This window comes from Cervus elaphus, chromosome 4, assembly GCF_910594005.1.
Source record: "Cervus elaphus chromosome 4, mCerEla1.1, whole genome shotgun sequence".
In the NCBI taxonomy this organism is placed as follows: domain Eukaryota; kingdom Metazoa; phylum Chordata; class Mammalia; order Artiodactyla; family Cervidae; genus Cervus; species Cervus elaphus.
In genome coordinates this window covers 17,139,367-17,166,905 of record NC_057818.1, presented here as the reverse complement: position 1 = coordinate 17,166,905, position 27,539 = coordinate 17,139,367, and the positions used below count along the sequence as shown (strand labels likewise).

The 27,539-nt window shown below is 35.8% G+C and overlaps 1 protein-coding gene across 1 annotated transcript in view; it reads left to right on the top strand.

The window, feature by feature from the left end:
• ITFG1 (integrin alpha FG-GAP repeat containing 1) overlaps positions 1 to 27,539 on the top strand; it is a 314,830-nt gene that overhangs the window by 240,733 nt on the left and 46,558 nt on the right. Inside the window, exons 13-14 of the mRNA XM_043898386.1 lie at positions 16,261 to 16,304; positions 23,508 to 23,586. Coding sequence (XP_043754321.1) covers positions 16,261 to 16,304; positions 23,508 to 23,586 — 123 coding nt within the window. The remainder of the gene's footprint in view (positions 1 to 16,260; positions 16,305 to 23,507; positions 23,587 to 27,539) is intronic.

Genomic DNA, 27,539 nt, shown 5'->3' with positions numbered 1-27,539 from the left:
TTGTGGGTTTTTTGATGATAGCCATTCTGGTAGGTGTGAGGTGATATCTCATTATAGTTTTGATTTGCATTTATCTAATAACCAGAGATGTTGAACATCTCCTCATGTGCCTCTTGGCCATCTATATGTCTTGTTTGGAGAAATGTCTATTTAGATCTTCTGCACAGGCAGAAGGATAAAATTAACCTTCTGCCTGTGCTGTTACTGATTCCCACAACAGCACAGATCCACAGAATGCTCTTTAGACAGGAGACTTTCTGGGCTACAGAATTGGAGGGGTTCCCTAGCTCCCCTGAATCAGAACTAGCTCCTGGCTCTAATTTTTTTCCTCATTCCTGTCAGCTTTTAGAGCTTTTCATTCTGATTCTACTAATACTTAACACAAATTTCTAACAAACATACATGAACCTGTATTTCCTTGGATTGTTAAAATTTTAACAGTATCTTCACCTTTCACTTCCCAAATAAGATGAGACCTTTCAAAAGCTTTTATTCCCCTGCCTGCTTCCAGATTTTGTTGAAATAATGTGGAAATTTATTTCTGGATGATTGACTTAGTTTTACCTTTTTTTTTTTTTGAAGGATAATTGCTTTACTGAATTTTGTTGTTTTCTGTCAAATATCAACATGAATCAGCCATAGGTATACATATGTGCCCTCCCTCTTGAACCTTCCTCCCATCTCCCTCCCCATCCCACCCCTCTAGGTTGATACAGAGCCCCTCTTTGAGTTCCCTGAGACTTACAGCAAATTCCCATTGACTGTCTATTTAACATATGGTAATGTAAGTTTCCATGTTACTTTCTACATACATCTCACCCTCTCCTCCCCTCTCCCCATGTCCATAAGGCTCTATGTCTGTCTCTCCACTGCTGCCTTGCAAATAATTCATCAGTACCATCTTTCTAGGTTCCATATATATATGTGTTAGTATGCAATATTTATCTTTCTCTTTCTGACTTACTTCATTCTGTATAATAGGCTCTGGGTTCATCCACCTCATTAGAACTGACTCAAATGTGTTCCTTTTTATGGCTGAGTAATATACCATTGTGTATATGTGCCACAGCTTCTTTATCCATTCATCTGTCAGTGGATATCTAGGTTGCTTCCATGTTCTAGCTATTGTAAGTAATGCTGCAGTTAATATTGGGGTACATGTGTCTTTTTCACCTTTGGTTTCCTCAGGCTATATGCCTAGGAGTGGGATTGCTGGGTCATATGGTGGTTTTATTCCTAGTTTTTTAAGGAATCTCCATACCGTCTTCCATAGTGTCTATATCGATTTACATTCCCACCAACAGTGCAAGAGTGTTCCCTTTTCTCCACACCCTCTCCAACATTTATTGTTTGTAGGCTTTTTGATGATGGCCATTCTAACTGGTGTGAGGTGATATCTCATTGTAGTTTTGATTTGCATTACTCTAGTAATGAGCAATGTTGAGCATCTTTTCATGTGTTTGTTAGCCATCTATTTGACAAAATTCAGCACCCGTTTATGATTAAAACTCTTCAAAAAATGGGCATAGAAGGAACATACCTCAACATAGTAAAGCCAATATATGATAAGCCCACAGGAAACCTTATTCTCAATGGTGAAAAACTGAAAGCATTCCCCCTAAGATCAGGAACAAGACAAGGGCGTCCACTCTCACCACTGTTATTCAACAAGTTTTGGAAGTCCTGGCTACTTCCAAATTGCTGCAGCAATCAGAGAAGAAAAAGAAAGAAAGGGAATTCAGATAGGAAAAGAAGAAGTAAAGCTCTCACTGTTTGCAGATGATGTAATACTATACATAGAAAACCCTAAAGAAAACTATCAGAAAATTACTAGAGCTAATCAATGAATTTAGCAAAGTCACAGGATACAGAATCAATACACAGAAGTTACTTGCATTCCTATATAGTAACAATGAAAAATCAGAAAGAGAAATTAAGGACTCAATCCCACTCACCACTGCAACAGAAAGAATAAAATATCTAGGAATAAACCTACCTAAGAAGACAAAAGAATGTATATAGAAAATTATAAGATACTAATGAAAGAAATCAAAGACAACATAAACAGATGGAGAGATATTCCATGTTCCTGGGTAGTAAGAATCAGTATTGTGAAAATGACTAAGCTTCCAAATGCAATCAACAGATTCAGTGCAATGCCTATCAGATTACCAATGGCATTTTTCATAGAACTAGAACAAAAAATTTCACAATTCATATGGTTTTACCTTTTGTACCTTCTATTTTCTAAATCCTTAACAATTTATAGCCATGTTAGCAATGATTGTTTAAACTTAACAAGTTTCACTAGCTTTACTGTCACCATATATTTATATACCACATGTTTACCTTTCTTCATTCAAATTCTGGAGTGTTTCTTCAAGAGATTTTCAGAAAGGTTAATATATTAGTTAATAATATATAGGTTAATAAATATAGGTTAATATATTTTCTGAGTACTGGTATGTTTTAAAATATCTTTTATTAATCACAGAATTTTTTTAATTTAAACAATTTAATTTAAATTAACTTTTAACTTAATTTTAAAAATGAATGAAAGATAGGTAATCAATGACAGATAAAAAGTTTTCTATATACAGTCTAAAATAATGTCTAAATGACAAGAATGGCTGAAATGGGAGTCTTTATTTCACATGTAACAAAAACTAAAGACATTTTCAGAGAAATGAATGTGAATAGCCACCCATAATCCAGGCAAGACTTTTCCATTTCAAATGTTACTAAAACCATTATACAGTATTGACCTTTAGTTTTGACTTTCTATCATTCTTCTCCCAACCTGTACATTTATTTAGTGTTACAATATTTATGCACAATTATTGCAGGGTTTTTTTGGTTTTGGCATTTGTGTAAAGTAGCTAATGTAAACTAAATCACAAAACTGGAAGTGAAAGTTTTATACTTGAAATATCTTTAAGTATACAAAGACTATAATGTATAGTGTGGTTTAGCATGAAATGTTAAGATCCTGAGCATTGTCATTTTAAAGAAAACTTACAGATTGCACATCCCATTGGACATGTTTTAAGCTAATTTAATAACCAGTAATGCACATAGCTCATTAAACATTTTAATTGCAGTTTTTCATTTAACTCTGTGGCTAGGCTGTCTTCTTAAATTTCATTAATCTTTTTTAAACAACTTTGGTTTTTAAAGTCTAGGGGTATTAGAAATTACTTTTTAGAACAGTTTATTTAAAGGGGTATTATTATAAAATGCTATAATAAATCTCTTTTGACCTTTATGATGTGGTTATAAATACTAATAAATTATAAAAGTTGATGAAATTGTTAAAAATCCTTAAACTAGACTGTGGCTCAACCAAGGACACCTAGTTAGTAGGAAAACATTTATTGACAACTTAAAATGAGAAACATCATGTTGAGGCTTGACAGGACACAACAAAATTCTATAAAGCAATTATCCTTCAATTAAAAAATAAATAAATTTTAAGAAAAGAAAAAAATGAGATACTTCAAAACTAAAGAATTAAAAAAGAGTTCTTGATATCAAGAAGCTCACAGTGGCCCAAAAAAAAAAAAAAAACACAAATAGTAGGAGGCAGAAATTATATACCAGTATCTGTCCTGTTGGGGCTTCCAAGTTGGCTTGGTAATGAAGAATCTGCTTGCCAGTACAAGAGACGTGTGTTTGATCCCTGGGTCAGGAAGATCCCCTGGAGAAGGAAATGGCAACCTCTTCAGTGTTCTTGCCTGGGAAATCCCATGAACAGAGAAGCCTAGCGGGCTTCAGTCCATGGTGTCGCAAAAGAGTCAGAACACAACTTACCAACTTGTTCAGTTGCTCAGTCAAATAAACTATCTATCAATAAGAACTGATTAAATTATGTTGTATCCATACTGTTGGTGGTGTTCAGTTGCTAAGTCATGTCCAACTCTTTGCAGTCCCATGAACTGCAACACGCCAGGCTTCCCTGTCTCTCACCATCTCCCAAAGCTTGCTCAAATTCATGTCCATTGAGTCAGTGATGCATTCCAATCATCTCGTCCTCTGTCGTCCCCTTCTCTTGCCTTCAGTCTTTCCCAGCATCAGGGTCTTTTCATTAAGTAAACAACAACAACAATAAAAGCTATGCTGTTAAATTTCCCTTTCCCATAGTGGGCCCTTTTATGTGTTTTAGCTGTTCCCAGTTTTTGTTATAGTTGCTTATGAAAAATGTTTTACTGTACTTACGTGTGCTCAGACACTCAGCCATGTCAAACTCTTTGCGACCCCATACCTGATGCAAAGAACTGACTCATTTGAAAAGACCCTGATGCTGGGGAAGATTGAAGGCGGGAGGAGAAGGGGACGACAGAGGATGAGACGGTTGGATGGCATCACTGACTCAATGGACATGAGTTTGAGTAAACTCAGGGAGTTGGTGATGGACAGGGAGGCCTAGCATGCCATAGTCCATGGGGTTGCAAAAAGTCAGACATGACTGAGTGACTGAACTGAATTGAACTGAAACGATCGGCCCCCAGGCTCCTTTGCCTGTGGGATTCTCCTGGCAAAAATACCGGAGAAGGGGACAATTTTCTCCTCCAGGGATCTTCCTAACCCACCATTTCCTCCTCCAGGGGATCTTCCTGACCCCAGGATCAAAACTGCATCTCTTACATCTCCTGCATTGGCAGACGGATTCTTTACCACTGGTGCCACCTGGGAAGGCCTTTATTATACTTATAGCCATATGTTTTAAACAAAAAATTTAACTGTCCCACTTCTAGGAATTGAGCTTTTACTATAATAATAACTTCTACCTTGGAACATTTAGGAGTTGTTTGTTTTGTTTTGTTTTTTTCCTAACTAAAGCACAAAGGATGGCATTTTTATTTTGATGTCACTGAGGAAATTACATTCTTGCACTGATTTAATTCACTATTGGTACTTTTTATTTGTTCCTCAGCTTGACACTTGGAGTCTTAAGATAGTAATTTCAGAGTGACATTTATGAAAACATTTCCTTTTGATTATGTAAGAGAATTTTAAGGCATTATTCTTTTTTTATTTGTAAATTTTTAATTTGGTATTTGTTTTGCTTTTTCATTATAAAAATAAGGCAGCTTGTTGTAAAAACATTTGGAAAATCTGGAAAAGTATTAATATTTTTAAAAAGCTGTGATCTTTACCACTTACTAGATACAACTACTCTGAACACTGAGCATTCTGCTAGTTCCCTAAAATTTCAAAAGTAGCTGCAACAATGAAAGCTGATGCTTTTAAATCCTGGAGTCCATGATGATAGTATCTATAATTTATTTTATTTTATTTTTCTATAATTTATTTTAAAAGACAAACAAGACTAGCTAATATTTATTGTTTAACATGTACCAGGTCCTCTGTGTATTTTGCATGTGTTATCCCATATAATAATACCTATACATGATAATTTTTAATATATGTGAAGTATAACTTTTCAAAATATTATAATCTTACATATTCTGTAAGGAGAAAGAGAAAGAAAATTTAGCTTACAAAACAAGAAGTTATACTTCTGGTTCTTGTCTTCATTTCTGACTTTAGAGAGCATGTGTCATCCATGATTCAGCCTCATTCATTCAGACTCTGCCTGTTCAAGGCTCCCACTTTTCTAGATAATTTTCTTGTATGTGAGCAAACTTATACAAGGAACCCTTTAAAACCAGACCACTTCCCTCTGTGCCAGGTCAGAGTGTTAAGCACCCGAAGCAAGATAGATCCTGTTTGGAATCATAGGATTTGGAAGTTTTTGTAAACCTTATAAATTATTTTAAAATAAGGAAAGGTGAAGTGAATTGCGTTGGCTCACACAGCAAGAGATGGCCATGCTTAATGGAATATCCTATACTGCATGATTAGAAAGCCTAAGAAGAGCTGAACTTCAGGTTTTTAGCCAGTGTTAGTATCAGGTAGTTACTTTGGGATTTGCTCTTGGTGAGCAGTAATGACCTATATAGATTTTAGTATGATTAATCTGATATATACTGAAGCTGACAACAACAAAAATCCTGTTAATAACAGAAGATGAACTACTAACACATATATAAAATGTATGCTATATTGTGTTTCTCAGCAACATTTGATTCAGTTCTTTCTTTCTTTTTGAAGAAACTACATCTAATTATAATATGTTTAAACATTAAAGCTATGTTTAAACCGTACTGTGAACCTGTCACCTTAATATACTAAGATGAGAAGAGAAATGAAAATAAAACTTTTCCTGTTATAGTCTATTATTTAAAGAAAGCTAATGCTTTTCAGACTTTTTTAAAATTTTATTAGTTCAAGGGAGAAAGATAGTAAGATGTATGTATGTGAGTAGGTGTGTTCCTTTTTTTTTTTAATGGTAAAACTAAGGAGGGTCACAGAAGGATTTAGAGATAAAGCCAAAGCTAAGTAAAATTTCAGTGTTCTCTAGCATTCCTTAACAAAAGCAGTATAACAGCTGAAAGTAGCCAAAGACATTTTTTTTTTCTGCCTTACATCAAACATACATAGTGAGTGCAGCCCAGAAATGATACAGTCTAAATATGCCTTTCCTGCTGCAGTACCTATATAGATGTCACTGGAAAAAAGGTCAGGTTGTTTTATAGTGAAATAATAATTTCATGCTAAGAACAAGTTAACCTTTATTTGGGAGTTCTGCATTCCTAATTAAACAGTTATCAATATTATCAACAATATTAAACAATGAACATTCTTAATTAAACAATAACATTAATTAAGCCCAAGGATTAGTATTATTCCTTCTTGTGTCTTTAGTTGCAAAACTCAAGGAAATGCATATTCTATCTGTATTATGTAGACAGCTCTTTTTATAAGACATATATGTGTACAGACACACCTAAGAGATACTGCGGGTACTTGGTTACAGATGACTGCAGTAACTGAGTATCACTATAATGTGAGTTAACAAGCTTTTTGGTTTCCCAATGCCTATGAAAATTATGTTTATATTATGCTTTAGTCTATTAGCTGTTCAACATCATTATGTCTTAAAAAATTATAATTAAAAAATATTTTATTGCTAAAATATGCTAAGCATCGTCTGAACTTTCAGCAAGTCATAGTAATAACATCAAAGATGGGTGATCACAGATCATTGTAACAAATGATAAAGTTTGAAATATTGTGAGAATTACCAAAATGTGACACAGAGACACAAAGTGAACAAATGCTGATAGAACAATGGCGCTGACAGATTTGCTTGACACCAGGTTGCCACAGATCTTCAATTTATTTTAAAAAAACACAATGTCTGAGAAGTGTAATAATGCAAAGCTCAGTAAAACAACATATACCTATATAATATATATGACATATGTATGATATGTATATCTATGATACATTTAAATCTTCTCATTATGATCCTATTATACACTATAGTGTGAAACTTCAAATTTAATAGAGGAAGTCTTGTTAAAAACAAAAATAGATACTCAGTTTTTATCTTGGTATATATAAAATGAAAGAGACTCATGTAATTTTTAATAAATACTCTCAACTATGCTAAATAAAACACAGATATTTTGCACAGAAAATAAAATAATTCAATGGTTCATTGATTTCCCATCTTATATAAATATAGGATAATGTGTTTTTTAAATGAGTTAGTGTCTAGTGACCACGTGGTCTTTCAAGAGTGTCGTTCCCTTTCTGACCTTGAGTAATGTACTGGCCCAAGCTTCAGTTTCTGCTCCTGAAGAAAGAAGGATGGGAGGAGGAGGGTAATTAGACTTACTTCACAGCCTTGCTGTGAGGATTAAGGAAGAGCATATATGAAACTTCAGCATATGAACTTTGGGGGCGTGTTGGTACAAACATTCAATCCATGACAGTGGATTATAATAAGTTGGTAACAGTATCTGGATAGTTCGGTTAAAGTGATTTTTATTTTCTCCTTCCTGCTCTATATTTTTAAATTTTTTCTCGAATAACATATGTTATTTTAGAAAAGTATTCACAAATATATATAGTAAGTGAATGGTAGATTAGTGGTTGTTTTGGGCCAGGGGTGGGAATGGAGCATGACAGATAAAAGGTACAGGGTTTCTTTATTGTGATGAAAACTGATTGTGTTGATGATTGCACAATTCTGGGAATTTACTAAAAACCATTGAATAGGACCCTTTGAACGGGTGAATGCTCTGATATGTGAATTATATCTCAGTAAAGTTGCTACAAAAATGAATGTATGAAGGGAGGGTTTTGGAAATATTGTAGATCTGTTTATTAGCACTTACAGTCACTATATCTAGTAATCTTCTCCCACATTTGCACATTATTGTCTTCACTTTGACTGCTACTTAGTTTTTCTCAGTGAGGATCTATCCATTTATGTAGCAACCATCTATCGTTGTCAACTTGGAAGAGGAAGAGGTATGCATGTAAAATAGCTAAAGGACAGTGAAAAGAACTTTATACTCAAATGTTGAATGGAACTATATATATGTAAGATTATTAAGATCAAAGAAGTCTTCTGTGAAGATGATAGTTGAGAACCTAGATCCTTGAAAGATGGTTAAGGTTTGGAAAAACCAAAATGAGTAGTGGTATAACATTCTAGGAAGGAGAGGCCATGATCATAGTAAGCAAGAATGAGCAGATAGAAGTATAAACTAACTCACCTCCATGTACTCTGTTGAAGATTAATAAGAGAGAATATTGATAGTATCATTGATAAATGGGCACCTATGGCAAAGAAAAGATTTTGTCACTGACCCAATAACTACAGAGACTTACTGAATTAATCAAGATTCTCCAGAAAAACAACATCAATAGAATACAGAGAAAAAGAAAGATTTATTATAAGGAATTAATTCATAAAGTTATGGAAGCTGGCACGTCCAAAATCTGCAGAGCCAGTGTCCCACTTTGAGTCACAAGGCCAGCAGGCAGCTGTACAACCAGGAAGAATGGTGTCCAGTTCATCGGGCAGGAAAAGGTGATGTTCTAGTTTGAGGACCCATCAGGCAGGAAGCTTCTTCCTAAGGAGAGGCCAGTCTTTTGTTCTATTCACCTGGGTGGATGAGGCCCACACATTACGAAAAACAATCCACTTTACCCAGTTTACTGATTAAATGTTAATGTTATCTGAAAACACCCTCACAGACACACCTAGAGTAATATTTGATCAAATACCTGGACACCTCATGACCCAGTCAAGTTGGCACTTAAAATTATCTGTCACACTTACTATTTAGATTCTTCATCAAAAAAGTCTGTGATCAAGTGTGCAGATAAAGAAGATGAATTTTACAGCAATGTCCAGAAGAAAAAAATAGATGTTCATTAAAAAAATTGATGTTCTGACCTGAGGGCTTTGACGAGAGTAACCACCTAGGAATACAGACATCTAGGTGTGAGCTGACAAGACAGTAGAAATACAGTTGTGGCAATGGGTGTTCATGTGCATAGCTTGGTAAGATTTTACATAGGTACCTTCCCTTATAGCCACACTCCAATCGAAATAAAATACTTCCCGTACCCAAGAAGGGTCCCTTCCTTATATTCCCTGCAAAAGTATAACCACTGTTCTGATCTCTGTCACCACAGTTTTTCCTTTTCTAGCTGTCCTATAAATGTAATCATACAGTATATACTCTGTGTCTGACTTCTTTTATTTAATATTGTATCTATGAAATTCATCCAACATATACATTTGTAAATATAATCTTACTGAACATATCTGCCTTTGTCTTTTTTTTTTTTTTTTTTACCTTATCAAGAGAGTATAAACCCCCTTTCATGTCAACAGTTGTAGGTAGTCTCATGCTTTAGATGGCAAGGCATCTGCCTACAATGTGGGAGACCTGGGTTCGATCCCTGGGTCAGGAATATCCTCTGGAGAAGGAAATGGCAATCCACTCCAGTATTCTTGCCTGGAGAACCCCATGGACTGGGGAGCCTGGTGGGCTACAGTCCATGGGGTGGCAAAGAGTCGGACATGACTGAGCGACTTCACTTTCACTTTCACGCTTTAATAGCTCCATGTCATTCCATAAAACTATAGATGTTCCATAATTTATTTAGCATTTTCACTCTTAGTGGACACATAGGTGGTTTCTAATATTTCATATACATGAATTTGATGAGTTGAGAGGCTGTGTTTTTAGTGTTAATCAGTTCAGTTCAGTCACTCAGTCGTGTCCGACTCTTTGCAACCCCATGAATCGCAGCACGCCAGGCCTCCCTGTCCATCACAAACTCCCGGAGTTTACTCAAACTCATGCCCATCGAGTCGGTGATGCCATCCAGCCATCTCATCCTCTGTCGTCCCCTTCTCCTGCCCCCAATCCCTCCCAGCATCAGGGTCTTTTCCAGTGAGTCAGCTCTCTGCATCAGGTGGCCAAAGTATTGGAGTTTCAGCTTCAGCATCAGTCCTTCCAATGAACACCCAGGACTGATCTCCTTTAGGATGGACTGGTTGAATCTCCTTGCTTTAGTGTTAATAGACAATACTAAATTACCTTTCCCAAAGATCACAGACATTTATATCCCACCAGCATAACACTGTCCTGTTTACCACATATTCATCTGAGCACTCTGAATTTTTATTTCACTAAGAAATTTGGTTTTTTACTAAATTTGTTTTTCACCATGTAAATGGTGAAAAAAATACAAGAGTCTATAATGGTGAAAAGTAAGTCCCTTTTGCACCAGTTTCCCAGTGGTCCATTTATTGCCCCGCAAAGCAACCTCTTCTTTGTGTCTGTCCAAGATATTTTATGCACTTAAACAAGCACATGTGTTGATATGCTTTTATTTTACGTAAATGGTAGTTCTAGACTTTGCTTTCTCCACTTAACAATGTATCTTATAGATTATACCTTAACAATATAGTCTAGAGCTACCTCATTATTTTAACTATCAAACAGTATCATGTAGTATGGATACTGTTCATGTTCATGGGTTCTCAGAAAATGGAGAAGAGGGCAGCAAAGGATGAGACAGGTAGCATCACCAACTCAGTGGACGTGAATTTGAGCAAACTCTGGGAGATGGTGAAGGACAGAGAAGCCTGGCATGCTGCCATCCATGGGGTTGCAAAGAGTCAGACAAGACTTAGCAACTGAACAACAACAGTATGAATACAACATAATTTAATCAGTTCTGATTGATAGATTACCAGTTTATTTTCATTCTCTTGTTATTATAATTAATACCTGTAGAATAAATTCCTAAAAATGGAACTACTAAAAAATTATATATGTACACTTTTAAAATAAACTCTGTTGAACTATACATGTAGAAAAGTGTACATAAGTACAGAGGTCTGCACATTTTGACAAAGTAAATATACACATGTGACTACACCCAGATCAAGAAAAACATTATACCAGCAACCAGAATCTTCCTCCTGCCCACCCTTTCTGCTACTAGCCCAGTTCACCTAAAGGTAACCAGTAATTTAATTTCCAACACCTTAGATTAATTCTGCCTGGTTTTGAATTTGTAAGTATCTTTTATTTTAACAGATATCCCTTCATGAAAATTTGATGTTGACACTTCTACTTTTATATAGGAGAATTCACATTTCCTAACACCTTCACCAACCCAAAAGATTATTAAACTTTTTGAGTTTTGCCAACTATAAAATGAAAAGTGTTGTCTTATTTTGCATTCTTCTTATACTGAGTAAAGTTCTGCATCTTTTCATATGTTCAAGAGCCATTTGTACTTTTATTTCTATGAATGGATTTATACCTTAGTATATATTAGATTAATCTTTTATGATATAATTTGTAAATATTCTTCATAGTTTGTCATTTATCTTTGGTTTTGTTTTTCCTACAGACATTTTTATTGGTCTTTCATTTTTTCCTTTCTGTTAGGGTATAAAATTGATTTTTTTTTCCTGACTAGTGAGGCTGAGTATCTTTCATCCTGGTTTTTTTATTATTATTTGTATTTTATCTTCTGGATATTGCTTCTCTATATCCTTTGTTTTTATTAGATTATCATCTCCTCATCCATATCTAGAAGCCTTCTGAATGTTAGCAAGTATCTCTTTGTGTTTTTTTTAAAAGTTCACAGCCCCTTGTCATTTTTTTAATTTTATGGTATCTTTTATTTTGTAACAGCTTTATTGAGATGTAATTTACATACCATGCTGTTTGCCCATTTCAAGTATACAATTCAATGGCTTTTAGCATATTTACAGAATTGTGCGAGTATCACCACAGACATTTTCATCACCACAGAAGAAGCCTATACCCTTTTTAAAAAATTTTTAATTTTATACTATAGTTGATTAACAATGTTGTGACAGTTTCATGTGTACTGCAAACTGATTTAGTTATATATATACATGTATCCTTTTTCATGTCATTTTCCCATTTAGGTTGTTATACAATATTGAGCAGAGTTGCTGGTTTTAGACAGTAGGTCCTAGTATAGCAGTAGGTACATCTCAATTCCAAACATTTTATCCCTTCCCCCCACCCCCACCCTGCTCTCCTGGTTCATCCTCTAAGTCTGTGAGTCTGTTTCTGTTTTGTAAATAAGTTCATTTGTACCAGTTCTTTTTCAATTCTGCATATATCTTATGTTTCTTTCTCTGACTTACTTCACTCAGTATATAGCAAAAACTAAAAATAGAGCTACCATATGATCCTGAAGCCCTGTACCCTTTAGCTGCCACTATCAATCCCCCAGCCCCAGCCCTAGGCAACCACTGCTTTCTGTATTCATAGATTTGTCTATTCCTGGATATGTCATATGAATGGGGTCATGTAATACGCAGTCTTTTGGGACTGACTTCTTTCACTTACCATACTGTTTTTAAGATCCATCTTTGATATAGCATGCATCAGCACTTTATTCCTTTTATTGTCAAATATCCACATGAATTGTCAAATATCTATATGAATATTCCACATTTTGTTTATCCATCAGTTGATAGACATTTGGATGATTTCTACTTTTTGGCTATCATCAATAATACTGTTGTGAACATTCATGTACAAGTTTTTGTGTGGACATATATTTTAATTCCTCTTGCTATATACCTAAGAATGAAATGGCTGGGTTAAATGGGAATTCTTTGTTCACCTTTTTAAGGAATTGCCATTTCCAAAGCAGCTGGGCCATTTTGCATTCCCATAGAAATGTATGAATATGCAGTTTCTCCACATCTTCACCCAAATTTGTAATCTGACTTTTTGATCATACCCATTCTAATGGATACGAAGCCTGGCGTGCTGCAGTCCATGGGGTCGCAAAGAGTCAGGCACAACTTGGCAACTGAACAACAACAAAAATGGGTATGAAACGGTATCTCATTTGTTTGTTGTTTAGTTGCTAAGTCGTGTCCGACTCTTTGCTACCCCATAAGACTGTAGCCCACTAAGCTCCTCTGTCCATGAGGTTTCCCAAGCAAGAATACTGGAATGGGTTGCCATTTCCTTCTCCAGGGAATCTACCCAGGGATCAAACCCAGGTCTCCTGCATTGGCAGGCGAATTCTTTACCACTGAGACACCAGGGAAGCCAGTATCTCATTATGGGTTTGTTTGTTTACAATCTTAACCTTTTAGTGTGTGTGGTTAAAAAAAAAAGTAACATAAAATTTACTATCTTAACCATTTTTAAATGTTCAGTAGTGTTAAGTATATTCATACTGTTGTGAACCAGATTCCGGAACTTTTTCATCTTGTAAATTTGAAACTCTGCACCCATTTAACAGCTGTCCCCTTTCCCTCCCCCTAAACCCTGGTAACCACCATTCTACTTTGTTTCTCTGAATTTGACAAACTTAGATAGCTCATGTAAGTGGTATCATACAGTATTTGTCTTTTTATGACTGGCTTGCTTAGCATAATGTCCTCAAAGTTCATCCATGTTTTAACATGTGACAGGATTTCCTCCCCTTTTAAAGTTGAATTATATTTCTTCTGAGTGTATACCAAGTTTTGTCTGTTCATTCATCTGCTGCTGCTGTTATTGTTCAGTCTGTGAGTCATGTCTGGCTCTTTGCAGCCCCATGGACTGCAGTATGTCAGGCTTCCCAATCCTTCACTATCTCCCAGAGTGTGCTCAGAGTCATTTATCTGCTAATGGACATTCGTTTGGGTCGTTTCCACCTCGTGGACATTGTGAATTGTGTACATTTCATTGTGATTTTGCTATGCATTTCCCTGATCACTAATGATGCTGAGCCTCTTTTCATGAGCTTTTTGTATCTCTATATCATCTTTGGAGAAATTCCTATTCAGATCCTTTGCCCATTTTTTAACTGGGTTGGCTTTTTATTACTGAAGCATAAGAGTTCTTTATATTAGTTATGTCTTTGCCCAGTGTAATTTTCATGTTATGAATCAAAGTCTAACTTTATTTTCCTCCAAGTAGCCAACTATCCAGTACCATTTATTGAATAATCCATCTTTTACCTTTTTTAACAAGCATTTATTGAGCAAATAGATTTGGCTAGGCCCTAAAAACATGATAAAAATTATGCAGAACTTTCATACTGGTACAAAGACAGACTTGTGAGTAAATAGTGTACTGTTTAGCAAGATAATGTTTTAATGAAAATTTAGGAAAATCATTTTAGGACAAGTGAAAAATAAGTACTAATGTCTGCCTAGAGTTGAGCCCATGGCTGATTCATGTCAGTGTATGGCAACAACCACTACAGTATTGTAATTAGCCTCCAATTAAAACAAATAAATTAATTTTAATAAAAGGAGAGGGAGAAATAAGGTCATGGAGTGTTTGAGAATAAGAGAGTGAGAACTAGGCACTATGCTGGGGTAAGGAACTTAAACATTAAAAACTGATTTGGAGGTATAAAATATTTTTTTCAGGTCATATTTAATATAAATGTTTTGTAGTAAATAAACAGGCATTTTCCTTTGTGATGAAATATGTCATGTTCATTTCTTAATGCCTTTGCATTTTATATACCCTTCCCAAGTATAAGATTTCTGTTAGAATGATTATCATTTCACATTTGTGGAATATAAATGAACATAAAGAACCATTTTCCTATGGTTATATTTAACTAGCCAGTAATCACAATTATTATTCATACAATTCATTACTGAGTGGTATTATCAGCTATTTTCCTTTAATTTATAACATATAAAATATTTAATAGCACATAAAGTGTGCCTTCTTACAAAGAAATTAGTTTGCATGAGGTGGTAGTAGTATAGTTATGTTTCAAAGCTTATATTAGTTATAGAAAGAATATTCAGATATCCTTGTGGTGGTTGTTCAGTTGCTCAGCCATGTCCGACTCTTTGTGACCCCATGGAAACAAGCAAGTTGACAATATATACAGCCTTGACATTCCTTTCCCAATTTGGAACCAATCCATTGCTTCATGTCTGTTTCTAACTGTTGCTTCTTGACCTGAGTACAGGTTTCTCAGGAGGCAGGTAAGGTGGTCTGGTATTCCCATCTCTTGAAGAATTTTCCAGTTTGTTGTGATCCACACAGTCAAAGGCTTTAGTATAGTCAGTGAAGCAGATGTTGTTCTGCAATTCCCTTGCTTTTTCTATGATCCAATGGATGTTGGCAATTTGATCTCTGGTTCCTATGCCTTTTCTGAATCTAGTTTGTCTTATACATCTGTAAGTTCTCAGTTCACATGCTGTTGAAGCCTGTCTGGAAGGATTTTGAGCATTACCATGCTAGCATGTGAAATAAACCCAATTGTGTGGTAGTTTGACCATTCTTTGGCATTGCCTGTCCTTGGGATTGGAATAAAAACTGACCTTTTCCAGTCCTGTGCCACTGCTGAGTTTTCCAAATTTGCTGGCATATGTAGTTATGTTTTCCATAAAAGTTATCAAGGGTGCCTAAATTCTTTGACCCAGAAAATTTGAGTAGATAAATGGTAACAGTCGTTTGAGATATGAAATATTAAATGTTCTATTTGGTTTTTTTCAGTATAAGTTTTAATTGGTTTGTACTTCTCTGTCAGATTCTAAGCCATCCTTGGAATGTAGCTAACCAGCTGGGAAATAGGGCCAACAGATACGTTATATATACATAGTTAATCATATCACCTATATATTTCAAAAAATGGCATCAGCTTGACTGCTTAATAAAGGCTTTTGAAATAACTGGCATAAAGTGAACAACAGAAATTTAATTTACTCAGATCTTAGGAAACTGGGTTGATTTTTACTTGTGATCATGAATCAATAGGGCATATTAATAGATTTTTAGGGGAAAATTAGAGCTCACTTTAAATATAAGCTTACATTATAACAGTAATAATAGGCTTTTTTTAATTTTTCCACAGTTCTTAGTGGTCTCTGTTCTAATGACTGTCCTCGTAAGATAACAGTAAGTAACCTTAATTCTTAGTTGTAAATATTTCTGTTAAAGTTCTCTGCATGATAGATACACACAAAATAGTTGTTATAGGTTTAACTAAATTGATATTACTTTTAGAAGTGATTAAAATGTCCTTCATTGCTCAAGTAAAGTTTACTAGGAATAAAGTTCCTTTCCTAAAAACTTTCTCATCTCAAGGTTTATTTCCTTATTGAATCTTCTCTGATACACTTGGAAAAATGACCACAGCTCCCATCATTTCTGGGCATCCTGCTGCCATTTCACATGTGTAATACTTGGTCACACTTTATCTGTTCATATTTAATGCATTTCCCCAGACTGTAATCCCTTGAGGTCAAGAACCATACCATCTTTGAATACCTCACTCATAGCACAGGATCAAGCATACAGTAGATAAATAATGAATTTTTGGTATAATCTTAATATTGACTTGCTGTCTAGTGGAATGTTTCCATGAAATAACAAATGTGAAAATAATAAGAAATTGCCAATTCATTTAAATTGTAATAAGAATACTACATTTCATTTAAAAGCATGAGCGCATTCACATGTGTGTCTTTGTGTGTGTGTGTTGGTATATTCTTGTTTGAGTCCTTGTAGTAACCGTTGTTACATAAGGAATTATCCTGAATTTAAAGATGAGGAAACTTGAGGCTCAGAGAAATAAACTATCCAAAGTCATAGAGCCATTAAGTAGTGTAACTAAAAGACAGAACTAGGTATTCTGATTATAGCCTCATATTTTTAACACACCTTTAAAGCATTGCTTCATCATCAATGTCCTATGTACGGTTGGGAAACGTCCTATATTTAAGACATTTGGAATACCTGACCCAGAGATTTGCATGCAAAGATTTAATCTAGACTCTTCTTGAGAGTAAGACCTCTGGAGTAATGAAGACTGTCAGAAGAAGTTGATCTGTGAGCTGTGAAGCAAAGATGGTTTTTCAAAGATGGCCCAGATTGAAGCAAAAGGGCCATGCCTTTGTATTCTGCATCAATCAGACATTGCATGCAGGCAGTCCCCAGGAAGGGGTTATAATTTATACAAGCCAGCTCCCTTTGGCTGAGAACAATTTTTAGGTTAAGAACTCAGCTGTGAGCTATCCTCAACCAATACTTGGAGCAGCTCAGGGAATATTGTCTCAATCCTAAAGGGGAGGTCTGTCACCACAGCCACTGTGAGTACCACATGAGTACCTGGTCAGACATACCTGCTTTCATATCAAAAATGTGAACATCTTGAAGGGGAGGTCTGAGGAGGAGAGATGCAGAGGGTACATGGGAATTCTTTGGACTTTCCACTTAATTTTGCTGTGAATCTGAAACTGCTAATAAAAATAATGTCTTTTTTTTTTAATTAAGTGCAAGTCTGACTAATTGGAGGCCAAAGATTAACTTGGTTATTCAAGAAATGTCTACCCAGTTTATGAAACATTCAGAGCCTTTGTTCTTGTTCTTTTCTCTGATTGACGATTTTCCCATCATGTGGCTCTTTCATTACCCTAGTCAAGCAAAGAACTTTACAGAAGTTGAAACTGAACCAACTCATTTTACCGACAAGTTCTAGCAGAAAAATTGGTAGAAAAGGCCATTTGATTAAGGCAGGTTGTATTTGTATTTCTGAGATCACTAGTGCTCCCATTCTCCATATCTTAAATTTACATCATGTGGAGAACAGAGTCATTGAGAAAGTCACGTAAGTAAAGTGCAGCATGCAGAGCTGCTCTTACAATGGTTGTCTTAGCAGTCCAGCACCTTTGGGCTTTTCTGCAGGTGATATGCCTGCCTCCCATTCACTCATTGATTTCTTTATTTGAAGTTCAGATCCTGTTGAACTGCCCTTCACATTTTCCTTCCCCACTGATATCATAGATCACAATTTTGTGGCAAACTAAAAGAAACAAATACATACTATACTACCCCAGTTCTCCATATATCAAACATATGCCCACTTGTGAAATTATTTATTTCATGATAAAGTGGGCCTTCTTCATATTGCTTTGATATCAGATCTACTTGATCATAGTAGAAAATGTTATGTTAGATATGACCCAGTATAAGACTAAGAGGAAAAGGTGCATACCATATGATATTCTTACCAGTTGAGTTAAATTATGAATTGAATAAATACTGTCCTGCTGCCTATATATTCCCACCTGCTACAGGCAACCTGTCTGCTATATGGAGAGAGGAAAGAATATTTAAATCAGCAATTCATCTCACCCAAATTCGTTTGTTTCCAGACTCCTTCATCTTCATTCAGCTTTAACTGCTCGCTCCTGTGTCCGTGTGATAGGCCCGCTGCTTCGTTTGCTCTGTGTTCGGTCGCTGAGTCATGTCTGACCCTTTGCGACCCTGTGGACTGTAGCCCACCTGGCTCCTCTGTCCATGGGATCTTCCCAGCAAGAATACTGGAGTGGGTTGCCATTTCCTCCTCTGGGGGATCTTCCCAACCCAAGGATCAAACCCGTGGCTACCCGTTTCTCCTGACTTGCAGGTGGATTCTTTACCGCTATAATGATGGACCTTATCTATCAGAAATGTTTAACTTTTGAAATCTCAGTGCCATCCATCAACTCTAATCCAAAGCTATTTTTTCCAGTCTTCTCACACTTGTTATTATAACTATACCTATTCAATTTTAAATCTGTTAGTTTCTTGACCTGTATCAACCTGTTTTCTGTACCTCCCTCCTTATTTAGCTACCATATATCAACCATCACTTTTGCCACTATGTTTAACTCCCATAAGCACTATGCTTTTCCTCTACCTGCCTGGCAAAGATACACCCCTGGGTTAATCCAACTGTCTCTCTTGTTCACTCCCAGCTCTCGGCTACTAGGCATTTCTAAAGAAAAATACACAGCCATGAATGTTGTCACCACCACTGACTCATTGTCGTGAACCTCAAATGAGTATTTCTAATTGTATCATAGTGTTACATGGATTCCTTTACACCTTTTCTTAGGGTACTTTCAGGATTTTCTCTTTGTCTTTGATTTTCTACTGATTTGAGTGTGATATGTATAGATATAGGTTTTTAGGTATTTTTCCTGTTTGGTATTCTCTAAACTTCCTGGATCTGTGGTTTGGTGTCTGTCACTAATTTTGGAAAATTCTTATATTATTTCCTCAAATATTTCTTGGGTTCTTTTTTCCCTTTTCCTTTTGGTAGTCCCACAATACATATGTTACACCTTTGATAATTGTCCCACAGTTCTTAGATAGTCTGTTCCAAATTTTCATTAGTTTTTCTCTTTCCAATTCAGTTTTGGAAGTTTCTATTGATATATCTTCAGGCTTACTGATCCTTTCCTCATCTGTATGCAGTCTACTGATGAGCTCATCAAAGGCATTTTTCATTTCTATTGCAGTATTTTTTATTTCCTCCATTTCCTTTAGATTCTTTCTTGGCATTTCCATCTCTTTGCCTACATTAACAACCTTTCATTGCATATTGTCTACTTTTGTCCATTAGAGGTGTTGTCATATTAATCATAGTTACTTTAATTTCTGGTCTGATAATTCCAGCATCGCCATATCTGAGTCTGGTTCGGATGCTTGCTTTGTCCTCTCACACTTTGTTTTCTGCCTTTTGGCATGCATTGAAATTTTTGTTGAGCACCAGACATGAGCTACTGGGTGAAAGGAACTGTGGTAGATAAGCCTTCATGATGAGGGTTTATGTTTATCTGCTAGGAGTTAAGACTGTTCCTGTTGGCAGTAGCTGTGCTGTGAAGAGACAGAGTTTTCCTCTAGCATCTTTGTTTTTGTCTCTATTGTCTTTGTGTCACCCTTAAATGGATCAGAGGTCTTCAGATCTTTTAACTGTAATCTCATTACTAGGAACCCAATTGATGTGGTGGTGAAGTATAAAACTATGGTAGGAAAAGCATCCTGTAATCCTCTGATTAAATCTCAGACTTCAGTGAGCCTGTGTCCCTAATCTGTGACTTGCACAAGTGCTTCTCAGCTGGCCCTCCTCTACAGGTTAAATAGGAACTCTCAAATTAGTTCACACTGATTCTCCAGCAATTTCTCAATCAGTTTAAGTGTTCCCCCCCAGTACTGGCTCTAATTTCAGTCTTCTGCTTCTGAGCTTCTGCTCCCAGTAAGCTGTGATTCCTAAAACATGTTAAATGTTATGATATAAGGGTAAGAGGGCTTTCCCAGTGACTCAGTGGTAAAGAATCCTCCTGCCAATGCAGGAGATGCAGGTTCAATCCCTGGGTCAGGAAGATCCCCTGGAGGAGGAAATGGCAACCGACTCCAGTATTCATGCCAGGAAAATCCCATGGACAGAGGAGCCTGGTGGGCTGCAATCCATGGGAGGGCAAAGAGTCAGACACAACTGAGCAGCCGAGCATGCATGCCTCCCAAGGGGTAAGAAACCAAACACATAGGCTCAGGGGTCAGTCATATCATGTCCATTGGGAAGGCAGAGTAAAGATTGAAGTACTCATTATGTACATAGTACAGAGCAGCAGTTCTCAAAACTTCTTATTCTGAAGACTACAAATAGTTGTTCTTAGGTGAGTTTTGTTTATCAATATTTCTATTTGAAATTAAAACTGGAACAATTTTAAATATTTCTATTAAATCATTTTAAAACAATAAAACCATTACATGTTAACCTCTGTTTTATTACATAATAATTTCCTGAAATTCAGCAGTAGCAGTTACTTAAGTTAGTTGTAATGTGGAATTTGAAGCTATATCAGTGAATTTTTCCAACTCTGTCACATAACTTACTGGTTATTTAGAAGTCTGTTGTTTAATTTCCACTCATTTATGAATTCCTCATGTTTGTTTCTGTGGTTGTTTTTGTTTGTTTTGTTTTATTTTGTTTTTTTGCTGCACTGCATCTTCATTGCAGTGCAAAAGCTCCTCATTGTTGTGCGTGGGCTCTGTTACTGATTGCCAGTTTAATTCTGTTGTGGTCAGAGAACAAACTTTGTAAAAATTTCAGTACTTTTACATTGATTGGAACTTGTTTTATGGTCTAGTATATGTTTCCCCTTAGAGAATATTCCTTGTATGTTTGAGAAGAGTTATGTATTCTGCTAAAGTTGCTTAGTGTTCTAGTCTACTAAATCTATTCTAGTGTTGTCCAAGTCTTCTGTTTCCTTATGGATCTTATGCTTCATCGGTCTATCCATCAATGACACTAGTGTTATTATTAGTACTTGTAAGAGTATCCCCTATTGTTATCTATTTCAACCATCAATACCTCATATATTTGAGAGCTCAATTAGGCACATTTATGTTTATAATTTTGTCTCCTTGATGGATTGACTCTTTAGTTGTTACAAACTCCCATTTTCTGTCTCCAATAACATTTTTATGTTAAAGTCTGTTTTGTCTGATATTAATATGGCTACTCCAGCTCTTATTTGGTTACTGTTTGCATGGTATATCTTTTCCATGCTTTTACTTACTTCAGCCTATTTGTTGTAAAAGCATTTGTTTTTAAAGTGTGTCTTTTATAGACAGCATATACTTAGATGATGTTCTATCCTGCTCATCTCTGCCTTTTGATAGCAGAGTTTAATCTATTTACATTTAATATAATTACTAGTAAGGTAGATTTATGTCTGCCATTTTGCTATTTTGTTCTTTAGTGTTGCTGCTAATGCCCACACTTTTTACCGATGGGGCTTTTGGACTCCAGGGGTCCTTGCACCACACTTTGAGAACCGTTGTATGAAGGAATCACGTCTGGATTTCTGGATTCTTGTTTTTCAATGTCAGAGTGACTGGTGCATGGTAGGAAGTTAATTTCAGCTTTAGGACTCATAACAGAGACTTGCTTATATGATTTTTTTCAATTGACTGTAGAACAAAAGAAAAAACTTATAAAATCTGTAAAATAAGATATTATAGATAGGAGTATGAAATTTTCCAAATGAGGATTAGAAAAAAATATTCAAGAATTTAATTGGGAAGTTTCACAAAATACAGTACTTACAGCCTAAGATACCAGTCTTCCAGTACATAAACTCGACCATGGGTAATAAAATGAATCTGAGGTTACAACACTGTGATAAATATAGTCTCACAAGTATTATCTCCAAGCCTCACTGCAATGAGACAGGTTTAAAATATTAAAGAGCATTCACCATTCCAAAGAAACAAACCCATAAGAGATGAAATATTTTGTATTAAGAAGTGTATATCACATTAGTGATGTTTGTTACTAAGCGTGTGAAGTAATTTACAGCTAGTAGAAGTGATAAATGTTTGCATTTATGCATTTGGTGACATACATAAGAATACCATGTTTATCATGGCAAAAAAAATGGAAATGAGTGTTGATCAACAAAAGAATGAAAAATATTTGTGCTGTAATCATGCAGTGGAGTACTCCACCTGTGCATAGGTGGCATACATAAGAATGCCATGTTTATCATGGCCAAAGAAGATGGAAATGAGTGTTGATCAACAAAATAATGAAAAATACTTATGCTATAATCATGCAGTAGAATACAACCTTGAACTATAGTACATGCTTAATCATGGATGAGTCTCACATTAATATATTTTTTAAACAGTCACAGAAGGATACATAAAGTATTGTTCCATTCACGTAGAAATTTAAAAGAGGCATAACCAAATATATTTTAACATGTATATATATATGATAAAACTTACATTTTCCTTAACTGGAAAAGAATGTATTCTCTAAGTCTAGTGCAGGATGTAAAATGTTTTAGAACTACTCATCAGTATTTTTTATCCTATTAGGATTACAATGGATGGATTTTATTTATATTTACTGGGAAAATATAAACTATTCCAGTTCATTCCCGAAGGGAAAAGCAATGCTATAGTCAACAGAAATGTCATAATAAAACTACTCAAGGTGGGACCAAAAGTAGTAAAGAAAAGTCTTCCTTAAATATTCATCTTTATGTAATAAAGAAGAGACATTATTAGATTTTAGAACCATCCAATAAAATTAATGGACTATATAAATAAAATTACCAAATCACTTAAAGTTAAGACTTTCTACTAATACAAGGTTTTTTAATAGATAACACTGGTTATCTATTTATGAACATGTTCTCTAACTGCTATCTAATATGAATGAATTTTATATAGAAGTATTTACTTTTTGGAATAGATTTGCCTGAAACTTCTGATGATGCATTTACTTTCCAAGGCTTAACTATTTCTTTTTTATTGTAGCCCTTTGGAGTAAATCAACCTGGACCTTACATCATGTATACAACTGTAGATGCAAATGGATATCTCAAAAATGGTTCAGGTAAGACTAGATATGCATAATAGTACATTTAATCAATATATTGGGTTGGCCAAAAATTTTGTAACATCTTCCAGAAAAACCCAAACAAACTTTTTGGCCAACCGAATATTAACAAAGTAAACTGAATGGCAAAAATTATCGTTCTGTTTTCACACTCTTTATAAAATCTTCACTTTTTATATTATACCTTGTCTTTCTGTGTACTTACATCAGTAGATTACAAAAAGTCCTCGTGACAAATATATTAACACTAAATTCTTTATATATCCCTAATGTATGTAGCCAAATCATTGTCCTTATTTTTCAGTTGAAGTAACAGAGGTTACGAATGATTACTTGAGATATCTTGATCAAAGTATGAAGTGGTGAATTAGTTAACAGAGCTCATCTTAAAAGAAGTAAAAATTAGGATTCAATTTACTAGATTAATCCTAGTTTTTTTTCATATGTTGAATAGAAACTGGAATATTATACAAATTTATATAACATGTAAATTGTTTTGATATGTGACTATAAAGAAAAATCTTGTTTTACATTAGATAAAAGGAAATGCAATCAAAGCAAATGGGAAATAATGCAAAGCAAAGGATGTCTAATCTTAACAGATGGCTTAGCTGACTGAGATAAGGTCCAAACATTTCAATTCTCTAAGAAGGAAAAGGAATCCTTACATACAACATAAGCTTCTTTGAGACTGCTCAAGTCCTAACCATGAAGTTACATGTAAACAGAGGTATTGTTACTCCTCCATTTTTAAATGAACTAAATTAAAAAAGAACTCATTATATGGCAATTTTCATTTTATATAATTTTATTAAATATGCCAGAGTGCACTTCCTTTAAGCTAATTGTACACATTTAACATTGTCATCATGCTGCTTCATAAGCACAGAATTTCTACATTCCATAAAACAAAAACTGAAAAATTCAAGGAGAAACTGACAAACTCAATTACAGTTTACCCTTGAACAACACGGGAGGTTAGGTGCACCAACCCTCTGTGCAGTTGAAAATCTGCCTATAATCTATAGTTGGGCCTAATTCCTCTATATCCTTCAATTCAGCCAAGTGTGAATTATGTAGTACTGTAGTATTTACTATTGAGAAAAATCTGCATATGAGCAGACCTGAGCAGTTCAAATTTGTGTTATTCAAGAGTCAATTATATAGTCAAATATGTTGATATACCGCTGTCAAAGAAACTTAAATCTGGATATAGATGATTTGAACAAATTATACTTTAAAACATACGTATATTAAACCGTACAATAGATTCCAAGACAAAAACTGGTTTTATTTTTTATCAATTACCTCTTTTAGACTTTCTTCTGTAAGGCATATTTCTTTTACCTTTGCCTGCACTGGGCCTTGGTCATGGCATACTGTGGTGCTCATGCTCCAGAGAGCGTGGGCTCTGTGATCCGGTCAGGCTGCCCCACAGCATGCGGGGTCCTGGTCCATGAGCAGGGGTCGAGCCCATGTCCCCTGCACCAGAAGGCGGATTCTCAATCACTGCACCACCAGGGAAGTCCCTCTTTCAGACTTTCAAGATGCCGATAATTTCAGTTCTAGATTAAATGTTTCAGAATGCTGAAAAAGATGAAGTTATTCATTCATGTTATGAAGCTAATATAACTTCATAAAGCTAATATAATTTTATAGCTAGTTTACAAAGCTACTCCTATATGGATCACAGCCTTGTCATGGCAAAGGGGCTGACGTAACTCAATGAAACTATGACCCGGCTGTGCAGGGCCACCCAAGATGGATGGGTCACAGTGAAGAGTTCTGACAAAACATGCTTCACTGGAGGAGGAAATGGCAATCCACTCCAGTAGTCTTGCCGTGAGAACCCCATGAACAATATCAAAAAGCCAAAACGATATGACACCGGAAGATGAGGCCCCCAGGTCAGACGGTGTACAGTATGCTACTAGGGAACAGCATAGGGCAATTACTAATAGTTTCAGAAAGAATGAAACGACTGGGGCAAAGCAGAAAGAATGTCAGTTGTGGATGTGAAAATGATGGTGGTGAAAATACAGTCCAATGCTATAAAACAATACTGCATAGGAACCTGGAACATTAGGTCCATTAAACAAGGTAAATGAGATGTGGTCACGCAGGAGAAGGCAAGAGAGAACATCAACATCTTAAAATCAGTGAACTAAAATGGATGGATGAAACTGGAGCCCATTATACAGAGTGAAATAAGCCAGAAAGATAAACACCAATACAGTATACTAATGCATATATATGGAATTTAAAAAGATGGTAACGGTAACCCTATATGCAAAACAGAAAAAGAGACACAGATGTACAGAACGGACTTTTGGACTCTGTGGGAGAAGGCGAGGGTGGGATGTTCTGAGAGAATAGCATTGAAACAAGTATACTATTAAGTGTGAAACAGATCACCAGCCCAGGTTGGATGCATGAGACAAGTGCTCAGGGCTGGTGCACTGGGAAGACCCAGAGCAATGGGATGGGGAAGAAGGCGGGAGGGGGGATCGGGATGGGGAACACATGTAAATCCAATGCTGATTCATGTCAATGTATGGCAACAACCACTACAACATTGTAAAGTAATTAGCCTCCAACTATTAAAAATAAATGAAAAATAAATAAATAAATAAAATGGATGAAAATGGACGAATTTAATTCAGGAGACCATTGTATCTATTACTGTGGGCAAGAATCCCTTAGAAGAAATGGAGTAGGCCTCACAGTCAACAAAAGAGTCCAAAACATAGTACTTGGGTGCAGTGGCAAAAACAACAGAAGGATCTCGGCTCATTTCCAAGGCAAACCATTCAGCATCACAGTAATCCAAGTCTATGCCCCAACCATTAATGCCAAAGAAACTGAAGTTGACCAGTTCTCTGAAGACCTACATCAATTTCTAGAACTAACACTAAATGTCCTTTGGTGTCCTTTTCATCATAGGGGATTGGAATGCAAAAGTAGTAAGTCAAGAGATACCCAGAATAACAGGCAAGTTTGGCCATGGAGCACAAAATGAAGCAGGGCAAAGAATAACAGAGTTTTGTCAAGAGAACATGCTGATCATAGCAAATACACTTTTCCAGTAAGCCAAAAGATGACTCTACACATGGATATCACCAGGTGGGCAATACAGAAATCAGACTGATTAGGTTATTTGCAGCTGAAGATGGAGAAGCTTTATATAAAATCACCAAAATCAAGACCTGGAGCTGATTGTGGCTCAGATCATGAGCTCCTTATTGCAAAATTCAGCATTAAATTGAAGAAAGCAGGGAAGAGCACTAAGCCATTCGGGTATGACCTGCATTAAATCCTTTTCGTTTAAATAGTGGAGGTGACGAATAGATTCAAGGGATTAGATCTGGTAGACAGAGTGCCTGAAGAACTATGTATGGAGGTATGTAACATGATACAGGAGGCACTGACCAAAGCCACCCCAAAGAAAAAGAAATGCAAGAAGGCAAAATGGTTGTTTGAGGAGGCTTTACCAATAGCTCAGGAAAGAACAGAAGCCAAAAGCAAGGGAGAAATGGAAAGATACACCCAACTGACTGCAGAGTTCCAGAGAATAGCAAGGAGAAGTAAACAGGCCTCCTTAAATGAACAATGCAAAGAAATAGAGGAAAACAGTAGAATAGGGAAGACTAGAGATCTCTTCAAGAAAATTAGAGATACCAAGGGAACAGTTCATGCAAAGATGGGCACAATAAAGGACAGAAATGGCAAGGACCTAACAGAAGCAGAAGATCACTGAAGGCTGAGCACTGAAGAATTAATGCTTTCCATTTGTGGTGCTGGAGAAGACTCTTGAGAGTCTCTTGAACTGCAAGGAGACCAAATCAGTCAATCATAAAAGAAATCAACCCTGAATATTCATTGGAAGGCCTGATGCTGAAGCTGAAACTCCAGTACTCTGGCCATCTGATGTGAAGAGCCAACTTATTGGA